Source organism: Aphidius gifuensis, linkage group LG3 (assembly GCF_014905175.1).
Source record: "Aphidius gifuensis isolate YNYX2018 linkage group LG3, ASM1490517v1, whole genome shotgun sequence".
NCBI lineage: Eukaryota > Metazoa > Arthropoda > Insecta > Hymenoptera > Braconidae > Aphidius > Aphidius gifuensis.
Genome location: NC_057790.1, coordinates 8,430,779 through 8,456,371, shown reverse-complemented (window position 1 = coordinate 8,456,371; position 25,593 = coordinate 8,430,779). Strand labels below are relative to the sequence as shown.

The following is a 25,593-nucleotide window of genomic DNA, read 5'->3' as shown; positions in this document are numbered from 1 at the left end:
ACGTATCTATCCAGCAAATAGCTTATACCAATAACTTTTTTTGTGATTATTTAAAAAGTACTTTTGTTCATTTTATAGCATTAAATTCGATTTTATCATCATCTACGTGTTGAGGCTTTTTTTTTCTACCTAGTTAATGATAATAATTTTTCTACTGGCTCTATATATCATTGCAGAATCCCGACGGACAGAATCAATCAACAGCAGAAAAAAAACCCTGGTGGAAATATTTCTTCACTCTTTCTCTCGAAAAAAAAGAGTGAAGAAATTCTTCGCACCTTCTCCGCTTCTATTTTCAACAAGATAAGCAAGAAGGCTAGAAATATTTCTAGTCTTCTTGAAGATAAGCGAGGGAAATGTCAATATTTTTTCTGCTATAAAAGAAGAAAAAAAGCTGCTGAGCTTCATGACAACTAAATAATACGATCTGAATTACATTATCTCAATTATATACATGTATGCAAAAAAAAATGTTTAATCACTTTTCCAGATTTCGGAAGTAAATAAGCCAATAAATGATTTGAATTTTCGCGGTAAAATGCTCCGCCATGACACACTGGAGAAAAAAAAATATACCTATAATTTTCTAAAATTAAATTAAATAATTTTGGATATGAAATAATATTTTTTATAATCATTATTATCGAAATAATCATATAAAAAAAAATGAAATCCAATGAAATCATTTTTACTTTTGTATATAATAATTAATAAGTGAATATAAATTTGATAAATTTTTTTTATAAACTTTAAAATCCCTAGGTTATAAAAAAACACTATGTAGACTGATTACGACAATCTGCCAAAGTGCCAACTACCACACATGACCGTCCACGACCACGATGTCACATCATCGTCATCATTACCATTGTCATTATCATTATAATCCTCGTGATACACCTCTACACCTGACGCCGGTGCGTGTCTAATCACTAAAAAACAATTAATGATTCATATTACAATAATTAACTTAAATGTAACTAAATATTGTGCGTGTGTATGTGTCTAAGGAGTAAGGACATAACCATTCAATTGAAATAATATTATGTTGGGTGTATTATCGAGTATTAAAACGAAAAAATGTCGACATTGTTGCGACCAGTTTTGTCAATAATACACATAATTTACACAATTTACATACTCATTAAAACACAATGGTTTTATTTAAATAATGAGATTATCAGATTAATAAATCCAAAAAGTTTAAAACTAAATGAATGCATATTAAATGAGTGTGATACAAGTGGACTTAAAAAATTACCAGGACATTTGATTGTTGTTATTGGAAGTGAGAATGTGTCATTTGTTGATATAATAAAAATTATTGGTTGGACTGTTGCACTTGGTATTCCCCACGTCAGTTTTTATGATCAAGATGGTAATTTAAATTTTAATCATTTTATTTCATTATAAACGTTTAATTATTCACAATTTATAATATTTTATTTTTATATCAGGTGTCATAAAAAAACAATCAAATGAATTTAAAAAAGAATATCAAAAATCAAAACCTGATTCATATCCTAAAATAACATGGGATTTTGATAAATTAAATAACAATAAAAATGAAACAAATAGTAAGTCAAAATTTTATATACAATTGATAATTAAATTTGATTTATTTAAATGAAATTATTTTAATTTTCAAGGTTATAAAAGCACAACAAAGATTCATTTTCTATGTTATAAAGATGGAAAAGGTAATATTGTTAATTTAACTAAAGATATTGCACAAGCAGTTACACTGGGTGTTTTAAAACATGAAGAAATTGATTCTAATTTAATTAATGAAAAATTAAGTTATAATTTTCCTGAACCCGATCTTGCAATTGTTTTTGGTAATACATTTTCAACATTTGGGCTTCTTCCTTGGCACATACGACTTACAGCATTTTTGTAAGTTATTATTAGATAAATAAATTTAAAGTTTAATTAATCATTATTTATTTTATTTTATTTCTTTTTTTTCAGTCATTTACCAACTCATCATAATATTCCACCAAAGTCATTTATAAATGTTTTGGCAAAATATGGTGGTTGTGAACAGAGATATGGAAAATAAACAAATTGCCTGTAATTATGCTCAAATTAATTCATAAATTAAAGACGAATAAAAGAAAAAAAAATAATTGATCGTCTTAATTATTATTGTAATGAAAGAAAAAAAATTGATACTGATCACTGGATTAGTTTTTATTATACAAAAAAAAAAAAAAAAGTTGGCTGAATTGAATATTAAATTTTTTTTAAAAATGTAAAATAACCATTAGTTAATTTAATTGAAAAATGGTATTAATTTATTAAGTAGCCAATGCACAGTTTATTTTTATTTCATTAAAAACGAAAGAGAAACTACTTAAAAAAAAAAAAATCTTCCAAGCCTATTTTTCACATTCCAAAAATGTAAAATTGGGAAATACTAATTATTTTGCAATATTAAATATATAACTATGTAAATTTGTATCTGAAATGAACTAGAATAATAAATAGAACAGGATTTCCTAGTCCCTATAAATATGTATTTTAAAAAAATAATAATTCGATTGTCGAAATAAAAAGAGATAAATAAAATTAAAAATCATTTTATTATTTAAGATCAAGATGAAGACTGAATATATTTCAAATAAGACTATATACATTTAATTATATTTACTTGTGAAATGTTTAAAAAATCATCATCCTTCAAATATCTCGTAACACATTCATTTAAAACTCTCGATGATATCATTTTTTCATCAAAACAAATAATAAAAAAAAAAAAAAAAAAAAACAATCATTCACACAGCTTTTTGTTAAATCTATATATTTTTTTTGTTTTGTTTCATTTTTACCTACGATAAGTTACTTATTTAATTTTTATTAATTTAGTATCAATACTAAAATTCTTTTATAAAGAACGTATATACCATAGAGTTGATTGTTCCACCTACGACTGGAATCCTGAAACAGAACAGTTCATTTCAAGATCCCCCAATGACAATATACAAAAAAAAATATGTACAAAAAAAAAAAAAAAAAAAAGTAGAAAATAAATTAAAAAGAACACATCTGATCCCATTGATTGTCAACATGCAGGAGTAAATTTCTATTACTCCCATCATTACAATTATAAATGTAATATAAAATTAAAAAAAATAATATCAAAACATAAAAATTCATACAACCTTTTGTCAAAAAGTCGAATCAATCCTTGTACCGACGCGACGACTTCTTACCATCACGATAGCCACGAGATCTAGATCTAGATCTTCTTCGTTCTCTTGATCTTGTTCTTGATCTTGAAGGACGTCTTTTTGAATAACCATAAGATCTTGAACGTCTACGTTCTCTATCTCTGCTGCGTGATCGAGAACGTTTACGTTCTCTACTTTGTCTTTTAGATCTTGATCGTGATCGTTTTCTTGATTTGGAACGAGAATTACTTTTTGATCTTGAGCGTCTTTTTTTTTCATTTATTAATTTTTTATTATTTTTTTTACTTGATGATCTTGAACGATAAACTTTATTTGATCTTTTATTTCTTGAACGACTTATTGATCTTTCTTTATTACGCTTACGATTTTTTTTATTACGATTATAACTTGAATCGGTATTATCACTTTCAGTTGATGATGTCGATGATGATGATGACGATGATGATGATGTTGATGATTGTGATGTTGTTGTTGTAGTTGTTGTAGTTGTTGTATCAATTGATCTTGATGGTGTATGAGTACGTATTAATTTATCACTATTCAATTGGCGACGTTGTGTTTGTACATCACTTGTCTCAGACGTATTTTCTCTTTCATTATTTATCGTATTTTCATCAACTACATTGAATATTTTAGGAGGGATTATATTATTGTTATCATTAAATTTATATTAATTTTCATGACGCATTACCTGATGATTTGATGATCGTATCATTACTTGTATGATTATCGTACTTGCTAGTTTGTTCTTCATTACCACGTAGTTCATTTTCTTCATCTTCAGCTAAACGGGCTTCAATTTCTTCCTCGGTTTTTTTAAAAGCTGCTTGACGTCTTCGCAATGTTTCCTGTTATAATAAATTTTATTTTTTAATTTTAATTAATGACATATTTGATATTTGCACATGATATCTTCATCCAACATGATACCCTAAACGTTTTACGCCTCTTAAGCTTTAATAGCTAATTAATAATAAAAAAAGATCCCAGTGCCCACAGAGTTGAAGCATCATAAAATTAAAGCTTTACAAAAATAATAAACACAAAATAACAAAGAATAAAGAAATTCATTTATAGTTTAAAATTATAAAAATAAAAGTATCAATTTAATTATCCAAAAAACTATTTATGATTAATTTTCAAAAATTATAAAATTCAATAAAACTCTTATCTTCTAGTTGAAAGAGTGTATTATTTTTTTAAACTTATAATAAAAAATTTGTAATGTTACAAGTAAAAATAATAGTCTTGTATTTTTTAGTTAACTTATGGGATAAGTTATGTTTAAAAAAGAAAAATTTAATTTTACCTTTAGCTCAAAATCACTATCATTATTATCAGTTGGTTGAATTTCCTGTTCCTCCTCTGAATCGCTGTTACTGTCACCATAAATTCCCAGACCTGCATATACAAAAAAAAAATCAAGTTAGTATTAAATTTAATATAAGTAATATTTTAAATATGAATTTTATAACTCGTCCTTTGAGTTATAAAACTATGCTGATTAATAAGCAAGGATAACGTATCATTTGTCCGGCTTTGCTTTCGTTCATTATCTACTTTCACTGCTGTGAAATTATATATTTTTCTTTTTTTTTGAAAAAAAAAATTACAGTTTTTTTTTCTTTTTTTTTTTTTAAATCTATATAATATAATAAATTAATAACTCACCGAGCTCCCGAGTGATCTGAGCAATAGGGGCCCTGTTGGTGAGAGATGCGACGGGGGTGTCTCCTGCAGGGGCTTTACAATAGACACGGTTTAGTGACGATTTTTGTTCAGTAACTCCCTTTGTTTTAACAATTTCTTTATTTATTAAATAAAATGTTTTTTCTTCATAATTTAAAATTCATCTTGAAAAATTTCATTCAAGTTTCTTCCTTTTTGTCAATTTTTTATCTTACAACAAATAACGTTTGAGAGCAATAATATTGTTCCATAAAAAAAATTAGAGCAATCATATGTACTCAAAATAAAAAATAAAGTTTTTAAAAAAAAAAAATAAAAAAAAAGATATTAATTTAAAATGAAAATTACATAATAAAGAGACTTGGAAAATTGCCACATTGTCGCCTGGTAATTTTTTTAATCTGAAAATGCCTTTGATGAAAGACAGCTTAAAAAAAAAATTAAAAAAATACAGTTTCTTTTAAGTATGCACATATGTTGTTGTCAAATATACAATGATGTCAGCACCACGTAGCAAGCTAGATTAAATAAATAATTAAATATTCAAAAACAAAAAAAAAAAAAAAAAAGAATCTATACAAGTTTTTTTTTTCTTTTTTTTAATATTATATCAATTCTTAAATATATATTTTTTTGGTCATTATCGAGGGTACCTTTGGTGCGTGCGCGGCTCCAGACTTCTCTGCATACATTTGATATTTCCTCATTAGTTACTTCCAATAATATTTCAGTCAATGAACGTCTTACTTTCAACATCTGTAATTTGCATTAAATAAAAAATTTAAATTACATCAAACAATTGAAATTATTTATCATAATTTATTTAAAAAAAAAAAAAATAACTGACCACATCCTGAAGTATTTCATCACGTGATCGTTTAACAGGACTATTAACAATTGGTTGTAAAAATGTTGGACTGTCATTATTAGTCAACCTAGATTCAGGTGATTCAGCATCTCTAAAACGTGATCTTCTTGGTCGAACAATAATTTCTGGACTAATACCAGTGTTATTTTTTTTATCATCGTTATCTCGATCATCTAAATCTTGTTCTAATTCTTTATCAGAATCAGAATCAAATTTACTTTTACTAGGGTTAAGTACAGCTCTTGCTTCTTCTTCAGCAATTTTTCTTGCTTCCAATTCTTGACTTCTCAATATTTCTTGTCTTTCTCTTTCAACAGCTTTGTGTTTTTGTCTTTCCATTTTTTCTAGACCCTCTCTAATCCAAGCTGGTAATTGTCTTCTTTTAGCAGCATCAATAACAACACTGCTATCAACATCTGGTGTTTTTTCTTTATCATCTCTTCTAATAATATCATTTCTCATATGTAATGGTCTATTATTATGTCTAATGCCTTTTAAAAATGGCGGTTGATGTCCAGATGTCATTTGATGTGATTGTTCACCACTCCAATAACCAGAATTAAAATCAACTTGTGTATTATAATTATATGGTATTGTTGTTGTTGTTGTTGTTGTTGTTGTTGTTGAACCAGGTGGTGGTATATTAAAACTAGAACGTCCAGATATATTTGGTGCTGGTGGTACGGTTGTTGACATTATTGATGGATTACCCATTGGTCTACCATCAGGACCAATTTGTACACCTGGTGGTGGTACACCACTCCATTCCCAACATGCGCCACCAGGTGCTGTTGAATTCCATTGGCCCCATTGACTCCATTGATTCCAATTATTTTCGTTGCCACTAATATTTGGTGCTGGTGGTGCTGGTGGTATATCATCATCTTTTGTATCCATATCCATTGGGGCTTCACCCCGTTCATCATTATCATAATTATTATTTGATGTATTATTTGATAAACATGGTGGTGGTGGTGCTGGTGGTACAACAACTTCTTTCATTTTTATCCATTGCTGTGCTAATGCTGCCCAATCAACTTATGATACAAAAATAAAATTAATTAATGAACATTGCAATCAAATATGTTTTTTTTTTTTATATTGTTAGTTTAGTTAGTTAGTTAGTTATTTATTATTATTATTTTTTTTTGACGTACCTTGATCATTACTCATGCCCTGATACGTTGATGGATTTAATGCCCACTGAGTTGGATACTCTTTATTGCCATCAAACATTTCTTTATTCATTTTCATTTGCTGGTGCAAATCTTCATGGAGATGTCTATCCATAATATTATTATTACAAACTTTTTTGTATTATAGAATATGCAAAATAATTATTTACCGGTTGATTGAAAAATGATATTGTGTAAATTGTCGGATTGAAAAGTTATGAAAACATTTTTTTTTTGTTACACTTGAAATTAATTATAACTAGTTTAATATCAAAATAAACTCATTATTACTAAATAAATAAATACTCATGATTGAAATAATGGCAAATTGGCAAATAATGGAGACGAATAAGGAGGATAGACTTTCATTTGGATAAAAAAAAAATGCACGACAAGTTGATCTATTAATATTTGCAAAAACATTGACCCTGGTCCCCGGGGCCCAAACGCTTCTTTGGGAAGTTTTTTTTTTTTCGTTAGGGTTTTCTCGTCCGCTACAGACTACAGAGTCTTCTTGAGTTCTTGCAAGTATGGAAATGTATAAAACTAAATGTATAAATGTCCCTGTTAGCAGGTAAACAAACGTAAATTAGCAAAACTTGGTAAAGTGTACTTGCAAGTTTTTCATATTTTATTACCAGAAAATTTCAGTTGTTTAAAATCTACTTGTTTTTGAATTTTGATAAATTAATGCAAATTAATGTATCCAATTCAATCCAATTGGCAATTGGTATCCAATGCACCCTATGTCCCATACTCCCATGTATGATTGGATTCACACGCATGCGCTGAATCACTGAATGATTGTGATTTGTGTGACTTGTTTTATACGTTTCTTACATGTATAATTGTAAAAATATAAAAACCAAAGTCACCATTTGGTCAGTTGACGTTTTAAACATAAACAAACATACGATAAAAACAGATAAAAAACATATTTTTAAAACTTATATTTGCTTGTTCGGCTTGTTCATATTTGTTATTGTTTATCATACAAGAAAAATTAATCTTTTTTTATCATTATGTTTAAATTTGGATTTTCTAATGAAGAAGGTAATTACTGTAACAACTTTTAGTCATGAAAATGAATGTTTTACATTAGCTTTTATTTCTCACAACAAGCTTTGAGGTTATATTTTTTATTTATAAATGTTTGTTTATCAATTTTTGAAATAATAGAAAATGGTAACAACTATGAGGAAAAAACTGAAAAACTAACTTGGTTTGCTGTGAGTGAAATTCCTGTTACGGAAAAAAATATTTCCAAAGAGTTTGATCCAGATGACAGCATCAACATCAACATATCTGATGTTAATTTAAGACTTTTAAATTTGGATAAAACTGTCTTGAAATTAGATAGTGATAAACATGATAATATTATTAAAGCTGAATCACAACATTCAGATTTAATTCCTGCAATTTATGAAGGTATTTTATCTATTTTTCAGCAATAATTATGAGTTGACTGATATTGAATTTATGTTAAATATTTCAGGTGGTTTAAAAATTTGGGAATGCAGCTATGATCTTGGTAAATATTTAATATCAAATAATATTGATTTTGAAAATAAAAAAGTACTTGACTTGGGTTGTGGAGCAGGAGTACTTGGAATTATTGCTTTATTAAAAGGAGCAATTGTTCATTTTCAAGATTACGTAATTTTTTTTTTTATTAAATAAATTTACCACTTAAATTTTTGTTTTTTCAACTCAAAAAATATCTATTTATATTTTTTTTAATTGTTAGAATACCGATGTCATTGAACTGATGACAATTCCAAACGTTCTTTTAAATCTCAATGATCGAAATTCAATAAACGATAGAACAAAATTTTATTCTGGTGATTGGGGAGAATTTACAAAATATTTCAACGACAAAAATAGTAATGAAAAATATGATATAATATTAACTAGTGAAACGATATATAATTCAGAAAACCATAAAAAATTATATCAAGTTTTTGAGAATCTTCTTAATGATGATGGTATCGTGTAAGTATTTTTAAAAATATTAATAATTCAACATTTTTACTTGTTGCTTTAATAAATTTTATTATTTAGATATCTTGCTGGTAAAACATTTTACTTTGGTGTTGGTGGAGGTATGCGACAATTTGAAAATATAATAAATGAAGAAAAAAAATTTGACATTAAAAATATTTGGAAAAGTCAAAATGGTGAGTGCTCATTTATAATAAATTTATTGAAAATAAAATTATAAAATTTTTGTTTTTTTAATTTCAGGTGTTCAACGTGAAATTATGAAACTAGTAAAACATCAATATTCTTAGTGAAAATAAATTTTTGATAATTACAAGGTTTTCAAGGTGACAATCTTTCAAAAACCCATCCATCATTTCCTTGATGCACCAAAATATTGTCAATTATTTCATCATCACATTGTTTTCTAAATCTTATTCTGTCGTGAAGGCGATCACTTTGACCTTGCCAAAATTCAATACTCTTTGGAATCACCAAAAAACCTCCCCTAAAATAGCAAAAAAAAAAAAAAAAAATCAATCAAAATTTAACTAGCAAACGGTTTGTTATTATTTTAAAATAATTTATCAACTCACCAACAAGCTGGTCGAGAAACTTTTCCATCAGAAAATACAGAAGTTAATTCTTGTTCTTTGACAATAAGACTATCACGACCAGGTATAACAGTACTTTGTTTACTAGCATGTGCTCCAATTTGACTTGCATAAGGTCTACTCTCAAAATAAATATCTGAATCTTCATCTGATGTTTTTTCTACTCTTCCCTCAATTCTTACCTATTTACAATAGTTACTCGATTAATTTTTAACATCACAAAAATTTTTGAAATTCATTATTTTACCGTTCTTCTTAGTGGTTCCCAATAAAATGTCAATGCTGCATTTGGATTTTCTGCCTGAAATTAATGATTTGTATTTTCCTTAAATCATACTTTTATTATTAGAGATTTATTTATTTTAAAATAACTTACCAATTCTTGTCCTTTACGACTATCATAATTTGTATAAAATTTAAAACCATCTGAACTAAATCCTTTTAAAAGAACCATTCTTGCAGATGGTAATCCATTTCTAAAAATATATAAAATTATTATTCAGTTGAAATAAAATGAAATATCAAATTTTTTGTATATGGAATTTACTTGGTAGCTGTTGCAAGACACATTGCATTTGGCTCTTGGATACCAGGTGTTTTACTAGCAATTTCAAACCATTCTTTGAATTGTCCATATGGCTCTTTGCTCACTAAATGATCCTCAATAAATGCCTCATTTTTATCTTTGTACTTTATCCTCATTGCTGTTATTTAAATTATTAATTACTTCATCGAGTGTCTATTGCAATTTAATTAAATATTAGAAATAATTATTTACCTCCTAAATCCATACTGCACTTGTTTGTTGTTGAATCTGACATTGTTTTTAATTGTTGATAAACATTAAATTTTATGAAAGTTGTTCTGAAAATCGATTGTAACATAAGTTTTGTCAAACTTGTGCATAACGTCATTGTCATCTGTTTTATCAGCTGACTTTATTTCACCAAATGTAGGGTCCCCAAGAAAATATATTAAGGCGATACGGTCATTGGATTTAAAAAAAGTAGATGTAGCAACATTCGACTGTTGTGTGCTGCTTAGTTTTTAATTAAAAAAGATTGTTTTAAAAAAAAAAATGTTTAAAAGAAAGAAAAAATCAACTGTATTTTTCAGAATTTCTAATTCAAGTTATTAAACACATTTTTTTTCCTTGTATAAAAACGAGAGCATACACCTTATAAACTAAACTTTTCCCATATTGCCAATATTGTAATAAAATATTGTCTGTTTTTCAGCCCAAAACAAGACGGAATATTGAATGCCATATACTTTTTTGGAGCTTTTGAATTATTGAGTATTAAAATAATTGCGGTTATTCTTTTTACAGCGATAATTAATGACGAGAGTAATAATATTTCTTTCGAAACTACTATCACTCGAAAATTCCTGATGACGGTATTGTGTAGTTTTTAATATAGGTGCATGCAGAATCCACGTTAAAAAATAATATCTCGTAAGCATATTAATTTCAACAGATATATGGAATAGGTATAGGATATATATAATATACATATATTATTCAGATATTTTTACCGAAAAAATAATAATAAACTTTCTTGAGTTTTTAATAAAAAATATATTTTTTTTTTTGAAAATTTATTTTTCGCGATTTCGAAAAATTAGAAAAGTAAATCAATGAAACTCTTAATTTTTTCTTACTTTGACATATATTTTTCAATTCTTTTCATAATCTATATAATTTTTTTCAATCTTTAACACTATAATATCTCCAACAAGACATAATTTTTCTACGTTGAAGTGCATCCTTGAACAAGCTGTAAAAATACAAAAATAAATAAAACATAAAACCCTTATTTACAATTCTTATGCTTACAGGTGACTACAATTATTATTTCGTATGAAGTATTATTGTTACAATTTCATATACTTATAGATAAATAAATTGAATTATTGATTTGATAAAAATGTTGCAATGTTTAAACTTGTATTGAATTTTTTTTGCGTGGTGTTTTGTGAAGTTCAAGGTAGTATATATTTATTTATTTGTTTATATATTTATTTATATTTTTTTTTTTTTTGATGCATATTACATGAGCCTATCGATGTACACCGGAATAAAACTACAGAAACATGGATTAACTTAATTTATACCTTTATAATTTATAAAAATTCCATGATATATATTCCATAAAGTTTTGGTAAACAAAATACCAAATCAAGATTTAATTTTTACACTCTCGTCTATGTTTTATTTTTTGTGTAGTGTTTTTATGTCAGTATAATTTCATGTTGTCAAAGCTTCTGGAAAAAAATGAATAAATCAAGTTCTTAATTTATTTGCATAATATAAATTTATTTATTGTTATAATCATTATCTGTATGATATATTTGAAACAATATTATCCCTACAACATTATATTGCATAAAAATATCTTGACTCACTCGTACAATAAAGCATGGTTTTTTTAATCATCATTTATCATCTATATCATAAACAAATTAAATCTGTTTCTTGTTTTCTTTACATGAAAATGACTTTAAATATATTTTTAATTAGGAAAGTGATTGGATATAAAAACTTAAATAATTTTGAATTATTATAATTAACAAAGAAAGTCACTAAAAATCAATTTTTAGCTAGGTGCTGTATTTTATTATACCTCATATGAAAATGATATTTTTTATGACTTAATGCCAGAAACTAATCCATATCTCAATCTAACAATAGTGTTAGACATGAAACAATTGTTGACAATTGCATAGACAATTTTCATTTCACAGAAAAAGGTATATATTGATCGTTTTTCCTGAGTTACCACTGTGACATTGAAACATTGTCAGTCAAGTGATGGCATTCAAGTAGACACTTGCTCACAGGAGTTAAATAACTTAAATAACAGGAGAAGACAAAATTTAGTTCCAAATTTTTCAAATATTTTTAATTTTTATAATTTTTTATTTTTAATTGTTTAAACAAGTAATTCGGTTAATAAAAATTTTTCTAAATTGATAAAAAAAAGACAATATAATTAGTATACAAAAAAGAAAACTAAATGATTAAGATGTCAAGTGAACCGTTTAAAATTGTAATCCATGGAACCGAGGTTGACAGAAATTCAAATACTTTGCATTTTCCAAAACGAAGTCGTCGAGTAGTAAATGACACTTCATGGGTTATTCAGCCAAGTGCATTGTTTGTTAATCAGACATCAACTAGAAATAGATTGCACAGAAACTATTCGGTTATTTTATTAAAAAAACTGACAATAATTATTAATTATCAAAATGTGATTTGAGTAATGAATAATTTTTTGTTCTTTTCATTTGGTTTTCACAGAACAATGCTCATAGTTTTCATTCAGCTATCGGACCTATTATTACAATTGGACAGTATTTTGGAATTTTTGCAATAGACGGTGTCAAGCATCCAATTCCAGAAATGATGACCTTCAAAATTAAATCGTTAAGGACAATTTATTCATGTGGAATTTCTTTGAATATTTTAATTTTACTATACTGCGTTGTGTTTCACATTATCAATCAAAAAAAAGGTAATCATCAACTAGTTGATATTGTGTGAATTTTTAATTTTTTTCCAAATAATTGCAGCAATATCATCATCATTAATTCCATTTGGTATTCATGTTGGATTTTCATTCTTGATACATGTTACGTTTATTCGCTCTTCACAAATGTGGATAGAACTTCAAAAAAAGTGGAAGAAAGTAGAAGAGACGCTGGACATGTTCGTAAAAAGTTAAAGAATTAAACTCTTGCTATGTTTAGCTTTTAAAAAAATCACTTGCAGGTTTTATCAACATTCTCAACAACTGCGTGTCAAATTCAAAATAATTTTTGTTGTCACTGGATGTTTTGAACTCGGAGATCATATCTTGGCTAGCACATTCAGAGCTATCGATTCAGATGGAACACTAATTGGTCTTTTCAAAATGAGAGGAAAACTTTTGATTGAAGCTTTTTTTGGAACACAAGTCATTTTGGCCGGTAAAAAAAAATTGAATCTAATAAATATAAAAAAGTATTTTATTTTATAGTAATTATTAAATACTTTTCTCATGAATTAATTAATTTTGTTTTTCTGTTAAGACAATTGGCTTAGCATCCTGGGAATTTATTCTTTTGGTTGTTTTTGCATTGTTTCTTTTATTAGAACGTTTACGAATATCTTCATAATTTTTGTATGTATTATATTGATGCAAATGATTCTTTTAACTTAACAATAAGGCAATTTCAATAAATATTAATGTAAATCTTATATTTGGTCTACCAAAAATAATAACAGGTGGCGATTGGACTTACTGAAAGATACCAAGCTGTGAATGAACATGTTTCTGAGTTGATTAAGTCAAATTGTCAACCAATCAATTGGTCTCGACTCAAAACACATTATGAAATGTTGAGTGATCTTGTCAGAGAAACAGATCGTGTTATTTCACCGCTCATTTTATTATGCATTAGTAGTAATATTTATTCCATCTGTATTTACCTTTTAGGTGGACTAGTGTAAGAATTTTATTATCTTATAAATTAAAACTTTTCACATTTTGACAATTAGAGTAAAATATTTTTTGTTTTTTAGTCCACAACATGATGGGATATTGAATGCAATATATTTTTTTGGAGCGTTTGGATTATTGGTTATTAAAACAATTGCAGTTATTCTATTTGCAGCCAGAATTAATGATGAGAGTGAAAAACCCATATTATTACTTTCAAAATGTTCAGTACAAGGTCCAACATTTGAAGTAAATTAATATTTTTAGCATTCATTATTTTTAAATTTTTTTAATATCACTTTATCCTCATATAATAATATATTTTTTTATTTTAAATTTTTAAAGGCTCAGTGGTTACAAGTACAATTATCGATTGACAAAGTTGCATTCACAGCAATGAATTTTTTTTCAATCACTCGAAAATTCCTGATAAAGGTATTGTGTAATTTCTACTAGACTCTTGCACAACCTATGTAGAATAATATTATCGAGTAGTATACATATTAATTTTAAGATATATGGAACAGGTATAGAATATATATAAAATACATGTTATTTATAAATGTTAACCCAGAAATCTTTTACAATTTTCTAAAATCCCAAAAATAGATTTTTAAAAAGAAAAAACAATATATTTTTTATCAAAAACTCAGAATGGTTTATTATAATTTTTTCATGTCAACATAAAATAATATATATATTTTACTTTTCCATATCTGTCGAAACTGATACATAAATAAGATATAATTTTTCTACGTAAAAGTGCATCCTTGAACAAGCTGTAAAAATACAAAAATAAATAAAACATAAAAGAATTGATATAATAATTCTTATGTTTACAGGTGACTACAACTATTATTTTATACGAAGTGTTATTGTTGCAGTTTAATAAATAAATAAATTAAATTATTGATTTGATAAAAATATTGCAATGTTTTAAACTTGTATTGAATTTTTTTTCGCGTGGTGTTTTATGAAGTTCATATAAGTGTATGTAAGTTTTGAGGAAATAAAAATGCCGAAATTAAGATTTAATTTCTACATGGAAACTTCCAACGATGTTTTACTTTTTATGTGTTGTATTTTATGTAAGTAATTTTTTAAGATTATGAAATAAAAAAAAAAAAAAATTAAATTTCCAATTTTATAGTTTATACAAATTTTGTATATAAATTTGTTCATTGTTATATGACATTGATATCTGTATAATATATATGTAACATTAATATTCCTACAATACATTGCATAAAAATATCTTGACTCTTGTACAAAAAAGCACATATGGTTTTTTTCATGATAATCTATACCGTCCATACATTATCATCTACCGAAAACAAATGAAATGTACTTTTTGCTTTTTTCAAAAAACAATAACTCATTAAGCTCAATCATCAAAACAGAATAATTAAAATTATACTTTGAATATAATTGTAATTAAAAAAGTAATTATACATGACAACTAAAATAGTTCTGAATTTCATTAAATTATTTAGATCAAGCATTATTATTTTATTTTATTTTCCAAGGAACAAAGCGAGTCACTGAAAATCAATTTTTCGCTAGGTCCTGTATTTCATCACTTTATATATGAAAATGATATGTTATTTATGACTTGAGGTCAAAACTCAACGCATATCTCAATCTAACAATAGTGTTAGACATGAAACCATTGTTGACAATTGTATCGACAATTTTCATTTCGCAGAAAAAGGTATATATTGATTTTTTTTTTTTTTTTGTCCTTAGTCACCACTGCGTTCAATCGACACATTGTCAGTCAAGTGATGGCATTCAAGTAGACACTTGCTCAGAGTAGATTCATTAAAAAGACAAAAATTAGTTTCGAAATTTTTAAATAATTTTTGATACTTATTATTGATTATTTAAACTGTTTGAACAAGTGTTATAGAAACTTAATCTGTTTGATAAACATTTCACTGAGTTAATTAAGAAAATAAAATATTGTATATATATACATTAAAGACAATTAAATGATTGAGATGTCAAGTGATCCGGTTGAAATTGTAATCCACGAAATTGAGAATGATGGAAATTCAAATACTTTGCATGTTCCACCACGAAGTCGTCGAGTAGTAGATGATACTTCATGGGTCATTCAGCCAAGTGCATTGTTTGTTAATCAGACATCAACCAGAAATAGATTGCACAGAAACTATTTGGTTCTTTTATTAAAATAACATAATAATTTAATTTGTGCAATGAATAATTTTTTGTTCTTTTCATTCGGTTTTCACAGAACAATGCTCATAGTTTTTATTCAGCTATCGGACCCATTATTACATTTGGACAGTATTTTGGAATTTTTCCAATAGACGGCGTCAAGAATCCAATTCCAGAAATGATGACCTTCAAAATGAAATCCTTGAGGACAATTTATTCATGTGGAATTTCTTTGAATATTTTGATTGTTTTATATTGCACTGTATTTCACATTATCAACCCAAATGGAGGTATACATCAATTAATTGATATTGGATTACTTTTTAATTTTTTTCTAAACTAATTGCAGGGATAAGGTTATCTATGTTACCATTCGGTATTTTTATTGGAACATCATTTTTGATAAATGTTGTATGTATCTGTCGTTCACAAATGTGGATTAATCTTCAGATAAAGTGGAAAAAAATGGAAAAGTCGTTAGACATGTTAGTACCTAAATCGGAATTAATAAATAATATTCTCATTTTATCTTAGCTCTGTTCACAATATTTAAAAAATCAACGCTTGCAGGTATTATTTACAATCGCCACAACTGCGCGTCAAATTCAAAATAATTTTCGGTGTCATTGAATTTTTTGATCTCGGAGAATATATCATGGCTGTCATATTCAGAGCTGACATTAGAAATGGAGTTATGGATTATTTCAAATTCAGAGGAAAACATTTAACTGAAGCATTTTTAGAGAGCAGTGATCTTTATTTCGGTAAAAAAAACTAAATCTAAGAAGTAAAACAACGTATATTTTATATGTTAAACATTGTTGTTAACTGTTATTTGTAACAATGAATTTTCTTTTTTTTTAAAGACAGTTATTGGCTTGGCATTTTGGGAATGTATGCCATGATCATTCCCATCATGGTTTCTTTCATTAAAAGCTTTACAAACGTTATTATTATTTGTGTAAGTAAATTTTAAACATAATTCAGATGTCTTACTTATCATGTAAAATATATATTTATAAATGTTACTATAATATAATGTCAGGTGGCAATTGGACTTACTGAAAGATACAAAGCTGTTAATGAACATGTTTCTGATTTGATTAACTCAAATTGTCAACCAATCAATTGGTCTCGACTCAAAATACATTATGAAATGTTGAGTGATCTTGTCAGAGAAACAGATCGTGTTATTTCACCGCTCATTTTATTATTCATCGGTAGTAATATTTATTTCATCTGTATTTTTCTTTTAGATGGACTAATGTGAGAATTTTATTATCTTATAAATTAAAACTTTTCACATACTGACAATTTTAATCGTATATTGGATATTTTTCAGCCCAATACAAGACGGAATATTTAATGCCATATACTTTTTTGGAGCGTTTGGATTATTGGTTATTAAAACAATTGCAGTTATTCTATTTGCAGCCAGAATTAATGACGAGAGTAAAAAACCAATATTATTACTTTCAAAATGTCCAGTACAAGGTCCAACATTTGAAGTAAATTAATATTTTCAACATTTATTATATTTATACATTTTTAATATTTCACTTGATCTTATAATAATCATATATTTTTCATTTTAAAGCCGCAGTGGTTACAAATCCAATTATCGGTTGACGACGTTGCACTTACAGCAATGAATTTTTTTCCAATCACTCGGAAATTTCTGATAACGGTATTGTATGATTTCTACTAGACTCACGCACAACCCACCTAAAATAATAATATCTAATTGTATACATATTAACAAATATATGGAATAGGTATATAGAATATATAAAATTCATGTTATTTATATATATGTTAACTCGGAAAATAATAATAATAATAATATATATATTCAAAAGGTTCTAAAAAGGTTAAAGGTTGGAAAAAATTATGTAAAAGTAAGGAAAGTTAAGAATTTCATTAATTATACTTCAACAATATTTTAGAATTCCAAAAAATGGATTTTTAAAAAGAAAAAAAATATATTTTTCATCGAAAACTTGAAATGGTTTACTATTATTTTTTGTGTCAACATAAAATCATATATATATATATTTTTTTTATTTTACTTTTTCCATATATAATATCTGTCAAAACTGATATACATCAACAAGATATAATTAATATTAATTAATATTAATTAATAACTGATATAATAAACAAGATATAACTGTATATAAACAAGATATAATTTTTCTACGTGGAAGTGCATCCTTGAACAAGCTGTAAAAATACAAAAATAAATAAAACATAAAAGAATCAAGTTAATAATTCTTATGTTCACAGGTGACTACAACTATTATTTCGTACGAGGTATTATTGTTCCAGTTTCATAAATAAATAAATTAAATTATTGATTTGATAAAAATGTTGCAACGTTTTAAACTTGTATTGAATTTTTTTTGCGTGTTGTTTTATGAAGTTCATATAAGTATATATAAGTATATGGAAGTTTTAAAATTGGGGAGAAAAAAAAATGCCGAATTGAGATTTAATTTCTACCTGAATGCTGAATGTTTTAAACTTCCATCGATGTTTTACTTTTTTGCTGTAATTTCAGAGTTTGTGAAATAAAAATAAAAAAATTAAATTTTCAATTTAATTGGATATAAATTTGTTTATTCTTTTAATCATTATGCGTGAGTAGTATACATGTATATATATATATATATTCGAAACAACGCAATATTCCTACAAAATTGGATCAAAATATCGCTCTTGTATACAAGAGAACATGTGTGGTTTTTATTATAAAAAATTTTATAATAATTTACTGTTCAAGCTAATTCTACTTTTTGTTTTCTTCAGTTTCACTCACAGCAATGAATTTTTTTATATTACTCGAAAGTTTCTGATAACAGTAAGATGTAATTTTAATGGCAGGCACATTAATACATGATTCTACGAGTAGTATAATAAATAAAAAATAAAATACTCATTAATAATTTTTATGTTCACAGGTCACTATACAAGTATTATTTCATACGAGATAATATTGTTGCAGTTTCATAAATAAATAAATTCAAAATTATTATTGACATGATAAAAATGTTGCAATATTTTAAATTTTTAAACTTGCTGTATTGAATTTATTTTTGCGTAGTATTATGTAAAGTTTATGTATAATAGTACATGGAAGTTTTAGAAAAAAAAATGCCGAATAACGAATTAAGATTAATGTTTTAAACTTCTGTCGATGTCTTACTTTTTGTGTGTTGTATTTCCTGTAAGTAATTTCAAGAATTTTATTGAAGCTCATCGAAGCTTCTGATATAAAAATAGAAAAATCAATTTTTCAATTTAATTTCATATGAATTATTTTATTGTTATAAATTATAATCATATTATATCTGTTATCATTATATGTATAATATATTTGAAATAATAATATTTTTATAACATTGTATAAAAATATCTTGTCTTTCGTACAATAAAGTATGGTTCTTTAAATAATAATTCACCATTTATATGAATTATCATACCATAAACAAATTGAACCTACGATACAAACATAGTAAAAATGACGATTTTATTTTTTATTTCCTCGTCTACTCTTATCGATAAAAAAAATTATATTGAATTTTCATATGATATTGGAGAAGTCATTTTGCCATAACGCATTTTTTTTTTTTTTGTTAGTTTGCATCACTGATCCGTGTTAATTTTCAATTTTTAAAAAAGAGAATGCCGTCGTTACTAAATTTTTTTTTTCATAACTTACGATACCAAAATGTGTTATTATTAATAACTTATTAATAAAAAAAATTTCAAAAAATATAATATTGTTATAGTATTCAATCAAATGATAGTCATTAATTATAACTGAAACTTTTGATTTATATATCTAATGATAAATATTTATCTTGCATAATTTTTAATAAATCTTCTAATAATTGAACAACATCAACAACTTTTATTGAATTATTTGAATAAATTCTGAGATTTTCTTCAATAATATCAATGATTTTTTTTATATCCGATGATAAATCTGTAAAATCATGAAATTTACGACCAAAATTTATGAGTTTATTTTCCCAAAAGATTTTTTTTATTTTTATATTTTCCATATCTATTGAGTTATTCAAATGACGAATACTATTTTCCCGTGGTATACACCAGTCATTTGTGCAAGCTTGACATTGACAATTAAATTGATACCATTTCATCAAGTATTTTTGTCTTTCAAATTTACATACTTTGTCGTACTGTACAGTGTATGTTTCAAATACTTGTTCATTTTTTTTAATAGGATAAAGCGCAGTCAAAGTCATCATATTACCAATAAATCTTCTGACAACCATACGAATACAGCTATGATTAAAAAATGTAAAAGTTGGTGCAATTGTCCATGTTTTTTCAATTTTTTCACTTGCATAAATTGAAAAACAATTTTGATCAGAAATTATTCTATTTATTTCAATCAAATTAATGAGAAAAATAAAATATTTATTTTCTTTAAAATTTGTGATTTCATTTTTGTTAAATTTTTTACCAAATATTTTCGTTTTCGTAGCTAGAAGATAAGCAACTATAATAGACCATGTTTTTGTTTCTAATTGTAAATTTTTATCAACTGTATTATGTGAGAGCCCGTATGCACTTCTATAACTTGTTGGATCAAGAATATTATTAGTAAAACCTTTTGTTTTGGAATCTATAAAAAAACCAAGAAAAGAAAAAAATTAAACATTGTCAACATATTATTTTTATTAAGTTTTTAAATAAAAAAAATTAATTTATATACCATTTGTTTGATCAATTTTTTTGAGATTGTTTTTCAAAATTTCAAGAGAATCAGAAGATTGTTTCAAAGCCATAATAGTAAGTCGTAAACTTAAAAACATTGACGTATCCATTTTTAAATGAAACATTTCTGAAAGTATATGACATTCAATGTCATGATGTTTTAAATTACCAGTATCTCGACAAATTGTTGAACAATAAATAACATCAACACAGTGGGTACATGGAATACTTGACCATGTTTGATTTTCACAGTTCCAACAAATTGTATATCGTATTTTCTCGATAACAGCCGATGCATAAGGTTTTTGAATTCCCAATATTTCTCCGGGTCTGATGTCTCTTGTTGCTATCATGTGTCTTCCAAATTTTTCATTATATTCCATTTTAAGTGCATCAGATAAACCAGGAATTATTGAATTTTCAGTATCTAATTTTGGCAAGAAACTATCAGAATTCCATTTTGTAAATATTGTTTTGTTAATTGAATCTGTCATTTCTAATTGTTCCTTCAACATTATTTCCATAAGTTTTTTATTTTCTTCACTCATTTCTATGGACCATTTTTTAGCCTCGGTAAAAGCCTCTTTGATTTCAGGATTGTCATTAGAATTTAACACCCGAAGACACATGGCCTTGCGATAATATAGTTTTGCTTTTAAAGAATCTGGATAATTATTTTCAAGTGCATGTTCAATGTCTAACAAACAATCTGATATTAACCTGGCTTTAAAAAATACAGCACTGCGATTTGCATATCCAATAGCAAGTTCTTCACTTGTTGATGGTGCGTGTGCAACACTTTTTGTGTATTCTTCAACTGCTTTGTCCAAATTTGATTCTTGCGTTGATGATGAAATAAAATAACTATTGCCTTTTAATCTAAATTTAATTGATTCTTTTGTCGATTTTTTAGTAATATTAAACGTGTCAAATCGGATAATTTTAAATTTTTCATGATTTGTTAAATTATTCAAAATAAATTTAATAGAATTTTCTTCATTGTAGTCTGATGACGATTGATATTCAACGACCGTTTTATATACAATATCATTAAATAATTCCGTCCAATTATCTAAAAATTAAAAAGTAAATGATTTTTTTTTGAGTTAATTATTTTTATAAAAAAATATCTTTACATTAATTTTAAGTTAATTTATAATATAACATACTTTCATTTTCACTATTCATATCTATATATGCGATTTAAACGGAATCAAATTAATATTTTTCTATTTAACACAATATAAATATGTATTAATAATTCGAAAAATTTATTTAATATTATATCTATTCAACGTTTTCATATTTTTATATTTGTATAATAAAAGTTATGAGTATATGTAAACAAAATTCACATCACAACTAAGTAATGAGAAAAAAAAATGATAACATTAAGTGAATGTGTCTTATCTTTTCGCGTAGGTGGGAGAGCTCAAGGTTTTAAAATACTTACATATACTTTAATTTTTTTTTTGTTTTTAATTACTATTGATTAATGTAATTATGAATTGAATAATGATTAATGAACATTGAAACATAAACATTGAATAATAAATACAATTTTTAGACTTTCTCACGATTTTCGTGGTCCTAAATAATTAATAAAATAATAATTAATAATTTTTAAATAAATAATTATAAATGCAAGTAGGCATTAAAAAAATTAATGACTTATTCATAAATATATCTTTTATAGTGAAAGTCGACATATATTTACAAATTCTCAACTAAGAATCCACTCAAGTCTCGTTACGACCGAGCTGATCAGTTGGAGAAGTCAGTCGTATCGGCATCATCATATCATGTGAATACCTGTCGTGAAATAAATGTTTATTTTGCCAAGGTGTCTATATTATTTATAGAATTTGACATTCCAAATAATGTGCCTTGACTCAGTGTTACTATAGTATAGACTGTCTTGCCTCAGTAGTTTTTATCACTCGATTTTATAATGTTCTTCCTTTTGTTCTTGCTTCACATATATCAGATTGACCACTCTGTTGAAATGAAACTGATTATTTTTTCCCTTTTTTTTACTTGATTTATTACTATATTTATCGGTCGATTTTTCCCATGTACAAAGTCTCATATATACGTTTGTCTGCTTGTCTGATTGATTCTCAACGTTATCTTTATTGTCATCTTCTGATGATGGCTTATATCTTGGATCGAATCATCTTTTAAGGGATTTCGTCGATTTTTTTTCAAGCGAAGAGTGAGACAACATTTTTCCTGTTTTTTGTCTTTTTCGCACTCATAGAAATATTGTGTTTCTCAAAGTCATCCGCAAGAGGTCTCTAGTGATTTTTCAATAATTCCTCATAAAAATTAATTTTTTCATACTTTAATTATTAATTGTAAAAAAACTAAGCTCCAAACCTCTTTTATTTTTTTTCCATACGTTTTGTTTTGTCTCATTTTATAACCCGATAGTTTTTTTTTCACGATGTCATATTGTCGATTAGAGATATTGGTATTTTAATGGACTTTTTTTTGACAAAAATCGCATTCTCCATAAGAGCCCATGTTAAAAGTTGTCAACTTTGAAAATTAATAAAAAAATAACGAGCTTCCAAACAATTACCAAAAAATTACATAAAATGTATTAGTATTTCAAGAATCTACTGTATAAATTTCAAAGCATTCTCATATTCGGAAAAAAATCGACGAAATCCCTTAAGCAACTATTTTTTAAGAGAAAAACTATTTCAATGTTCAAATAGAAATATTTCGAATAACATTTTTTAATTAAAGCCATATTTTTTCAGGAAAATCCATAAACAGAGAAAATCGGGCCGAAAAAAAAGTGATTTAATCGAAAAATTTTTCAAATAAAAAGTGTTAGTTTTGATCTAGAAAACGTTTTGGTGCAAAAAAAAAATGCAGTATCCATTTAAAAAAACTATGAACCGGAAACTTCGCCATTTTGGATTTTTCGAATTTTTTTTTTTTTTTTTTCTTCGTCCCCCTCCAAACCTTACAACTTTTACTTGAAACATTTTACAATTTAAGGAGGTTATGCACAAATTCATTGCGGGTGTTGCGGGGCGCTTCTGACGTCACAGACAAAACTGAAATCTGGCTACACTGTAAAAAAATAAAGTGAAAAGCGCCTGCGCCCCGTATACAGTATATGGGATTGCGGGTATGTGGGTGTGTTTGAACATGCCATACGTTGCCACATCTAATTTTTGTAAAGTTTATACTTAATTTCTCATTAATTGACCGATCGACATATGAAAATTTTTCGCGCAATTAATAGAACTTGGTTTCTAGTATATTGTTACGAATATGAAGTTAATCGCTCCCTCCTCCCTTATGATAGACAGAGACAGACAATAGAATTAGTTAAGAACAAATGACGACCTTAGTAACGGAAAAGAGATGAGAGAAAAGAGTTAAGTTGGCAGTTGCAATAGAATAGCAAATGAATAAAGACCTATTAATTTAAATAGAAAAGAGATATCTTTTATTTTAACCCTAAAACGTAACAATATATATGTGTGATTTTTTTCAAGACTTTTTCATCATTTTTTCTATCCGATAAAAATGGTTGAAATCTCCATAAGAGCCAATGTTAAATATTATTTTCAATAATTAATTACAAAAAATTTAACCGATCAACATAAGAAAATAATTATACCGTTGTATTCAGAATGAAAAGATCTACTTGTGTACAAAATTTCAGAACATTCTCATTATATTTAAAAAAAAAAGAATAATTTCTGCATAACCTCCTTAAGCTTTATTTTTCGAAAAAAATCAATTGATAAATTAAAATGGGACACTCTGTATATATTATTTATATGTATATTAGACCGTTTCAAAAAAAAAAAAAAAATTTTTTTTTCTCTCCCACCCCCTAAAATTTTAGTATTCAACAAGACAAACCATCTACTATTTTCAATTTTTTTTTTTTTTTTAATGTCGCTCATCGATTTGATTATTTTCCATTGAAAATACATGTAAGCAGAGTGTTCATTTTATACTTTTGTTCATAACTTTATCAATTTTCAAGCTAGAGACTTGGAAATACGGCCATTCGAAAGCTTAAAAAAAAAGCTTGAAAATACATATTCAAAAAAAAATTTCGATTAACTGTTTCTTGGCTAGAAAACTTTATAAACGTTTATTTTGAAAAAAATGATAATTTATTTATTCGAAGACCTCTGGCATTCATATAAAAATAAAAATTCGGCATGTAAGATATAGTGTCTAAAGCTTTTCAATGAAGCTTTCTAAATAATCATCAATTGAATTCGAATATATATATATATATATATATTGATTATTTTGAAAGTTATGATTTTTTGAAACACTAAAAAAAACAATGTTATTTGTGCAATTTTTTTATAAATAAAATAAATAAATAAATTTTGAATAGATCTAGTATACAATATATACCTAAAACTAAATTTCTATACCTAAAACAATTGTATTATTCCATTAGAATTGTTATTTGTTAACTAAGTCAAATTTTATAACGTCTAATAATGCTAAACTTTCAGTATATATATATAGAGGCTTTCTAGGAGTCCTCTTCATGGGTTCGCCTGATCTGGTCCTCATTGAAAGAAAGATGAAAGAAACAATAAGGTGAAAAAAAATTTTTTAAACATTTCGTTCGCCAACGACCATATCGGCCTGAATGCACCAGTTCTCGTC

The 25,593-nt window shown here is 26.1% G+C and overlaps 5 protein-coding genes across 7 annotated transcripts; 2 read left to right on the top strand and 3 right to left on the bottom strand.

The window, feature by feature from the left end:
- The first annotated feature begins 836 nt into the window (after positions 1-836).
- Positions 837-2,600, top strand: LOC122851889 (dehydrodolichyl diphosphate synthase complex subunit Nus1). The gene is made up of 4 exons (XM_044151389.1): positions 837-1,378; positions 1,458-1,577; positions 1,650-1,896; positions 1,972-2,600. The coding sequence occupies exons 1-4, from the start codon at positions 1,081-1,083 to the stop codon at positions 2,060-2,062; spliced, it is 756 nt and encodes a 251-aa protein (XP_044007324.1). The 5' UTR covers positions 837-1,080; the 3' UTR covers positions 2,063-2,600.
- A 245-nt stretch (positions 2,601-2,845) lies between these two features.
- Positions 2,846-7,385, bottom strand: LOC122851858 (arginine/serine-rich protein PNISR-like). 3 transcript variants are annotated; one of them, XM_044151344.1, is made up of 8 exons: positions 7,097-7,385; positions 6,909-7,033; positions 5,731-6,788; positions 5,537-5,639; positions 4,866-4,937; positions 4,504-4,595; positions 3,886-4,042; positions 2,846-3,812 (listed from the first exon to the last, which is right to left on the bottom strand). In XM_044151344.1, exons 2-8 carry the CDS (start codon positions 7,003-7,005, stop codon positions 3,184-3,186), a joined length of 2,208 nt encoding a protein of 735 aa, XP_044007279.1. In that variant the 5' UTR covers positions 7,006-7,033; positions 7,097-7,385; the 3' UTR covers positions 2,846-3,183. The 3 variants fall into 3 exon arrangements, with proteins under 3 accessions (XP_044007279.1, XP_044007278.1, XP_044007277.1); XM_044151343.1 differs by having other exon boundaries at positions 2,846-2,940; positions 3,165-3,812; positions 6,909-7,376; XM_044151342.1 differs by having other exon boundaries at positions 6,909-7,377.
- Positions 7,386-7,804: 419 nt separating this feature from the next.
- LOC122851887 (histidine protein methyltransferase 1 homolog) lies at positions 7,805-9,465 on the top strand. Its single transcript, XM_044151387.1, has 6 exons — positions 7,805-7,979; positions 8,106-8,354; positions 8,422-8,582; positions 8,674-8,918; positions 8,988-9,103; positions 9,171-9,465. The coding sequence occupies exons 1-6, from the start codon at positions 7,949-7,951 to the stop codon at positions 9,215-9,217; spliced, it is 849 nt and encodes a 282-aa protein (XP_044007322.1). The 5' UTR covers positions 7,805-7,948; the 3' UTR covers positions 9,218-9,465.
- Positions 9,112-10,462, bottom strand: LOC122851888 (pyridoxine/pyridoxamine 5'-phosphate oxidase). The gene is made up of 6 exons (XM_044151388.1): positions 10,299-10,462; positions 10,068-10,224; positions 9,897-9,996; positions 9,768-9,821; positions 9,503-9,702; positions 9,112-9,414 (listed from the first exon to the last, which is right to left on the bottom strand). Exons 1-6 carry the CDS (start codon positions 10,438-10,440, stop codon positions 9,249-9,251), a joined length of 819 nt encoding a protein of 272 aa, XP_044007323.1. The 5' UTR covers positions 10,441-10,462; the 3' UTR covers positions 9,112-9,248.
- Positions 10,463-19,616: 9,154 nt separating this feature from the next.
- On the bottom strand, positions 19,617-22,290 carry LOC122851859 (SET and MYND domain-containing protein 4-like). Its single transcript, XM_044151346.1, has 3 exons — positions 22,098-22,290; positions 20,927-22,000; positions 19,617-20,836 (listed from the first exon to the last, which is right to left on the bottom strand). Exons 1-3 carry the CDS (start codon positions 22,114-22,116, stop codon positions 20,019-20,021), a joined length of 1,911 nt encoding a protein of 636 aa, XP_044007281.1. The 5' UTR covers positions 22,117-22,290; the 3' UTR covers positions 19,617-20,018.
- Between the last annotated feature and the right edge of the window lie 3,303 nt (positions 22,291-25,593).

What these genes read in the sequence shown, in the direction of transcription:
- LOC122851888 (XM_044151388.1), bottom strand. Translation starts at nt 10,440, where the DNA reads ATGACAATGACGTTATGCACAAGTTTGACAAAACTTATGTTACAATCG. An exon ending in GTGCAGTATGGATTTAGGAG is followed by an intron (nt 10,225 to 10,298) that starts GTAAATAATTAT and finishes TTTAAATAACAG; the next exon opens with CAATGAGGATAAAGTACAAA. An exon ending in GTTTCTCGACCAGCTTGTTG is followed by an intron (nt 9,415 to 9,502) that starts GTGAGTTGATAA and finishes TTGCTATTTTAG; the next exon opens with GGGAGGTTTTTTGGTGATTC.
- LOC122851859 (XM_044151346.1), bottom strand. An exon ending in AAAAATTGATCAAACAAATG is followed by an intron (nt 20,837 to 20,926) that starts GTATATAAATTA and finishes GTTTTTTTATAG; the next exon opens with ATTCCAAAACAAAAGGTTTT.
- LOC122851858 (XM_044151342.1), bottom strand. Translation starts at nt 7,041, where the DNA reads ATGGATAGACATCTCCATGAAGATTTGCACCAGCAAATGAAAATGAAT. An exon ending in GGGCATGAGTAATGATCAAG is followed by an intron (nt 6,789 to 6,908) that starts GTACGTCAAAAA and finishes TTGTATCATAAG; the next exon opens with TTGATTGGGCAGCATTAGCA. An exon ending in TCAGATCACTCGGGAGCTCG is followed by an intron (nt 4,596 to 4,865) that starts GTGAGTTATTAA and finishes TTGTATATGCAG; the next exon opens with GTCTGGGAATTTATGGTGAC.
- LOC122851889 (XM_044151389.1), top strand. Translation starts at nt 1,081, where the DNA reads ATGTCGACATTGTTGCGACCAGTTTTGTCAATAATACACATAATTTAC. An exon ending in CAGTTTTTATGATCAAGATG is followed by an intron (nt 1,379 to 1,457) that starts GTAATTTAAATT and finishes TTTTTATATCAG; the next exon opens with GTGTCATAAAAAAACAATCA. An exon ending in ATACGACTTACAGCATTTTT is followed by an intron (nt 1,897 to 1,971) that starts GTAAGTTATTAT and finishes CTTTTTTTTCAG; the next exon opens with TCATTTACCAACTCATCATA.
- LOC122851887 (XM_044151387.1), top strand. Translation starts at nt 7,949, where the DNA reads ATGTTTAAATTTGGATTTTCTAATGAAGAAG. An exon ending in AATTCCTGCAATTTATGAAG is followed by an intron (nt 8,355 to 8,421) that starts GTATTTTATCTA and finishes TAAATATTTCAG; the next exon opens with GTGGTTTAAAAATTTGGGAA. An exon ending in CTTAATGATGATGGTATCGT is followed by an intron (nt 8,919 to 8,987) that starts GTAAGTATTTTT and finishes TTTATTATTTAG; the next exon opens with ATATCTTGCTGGTAAAACAT.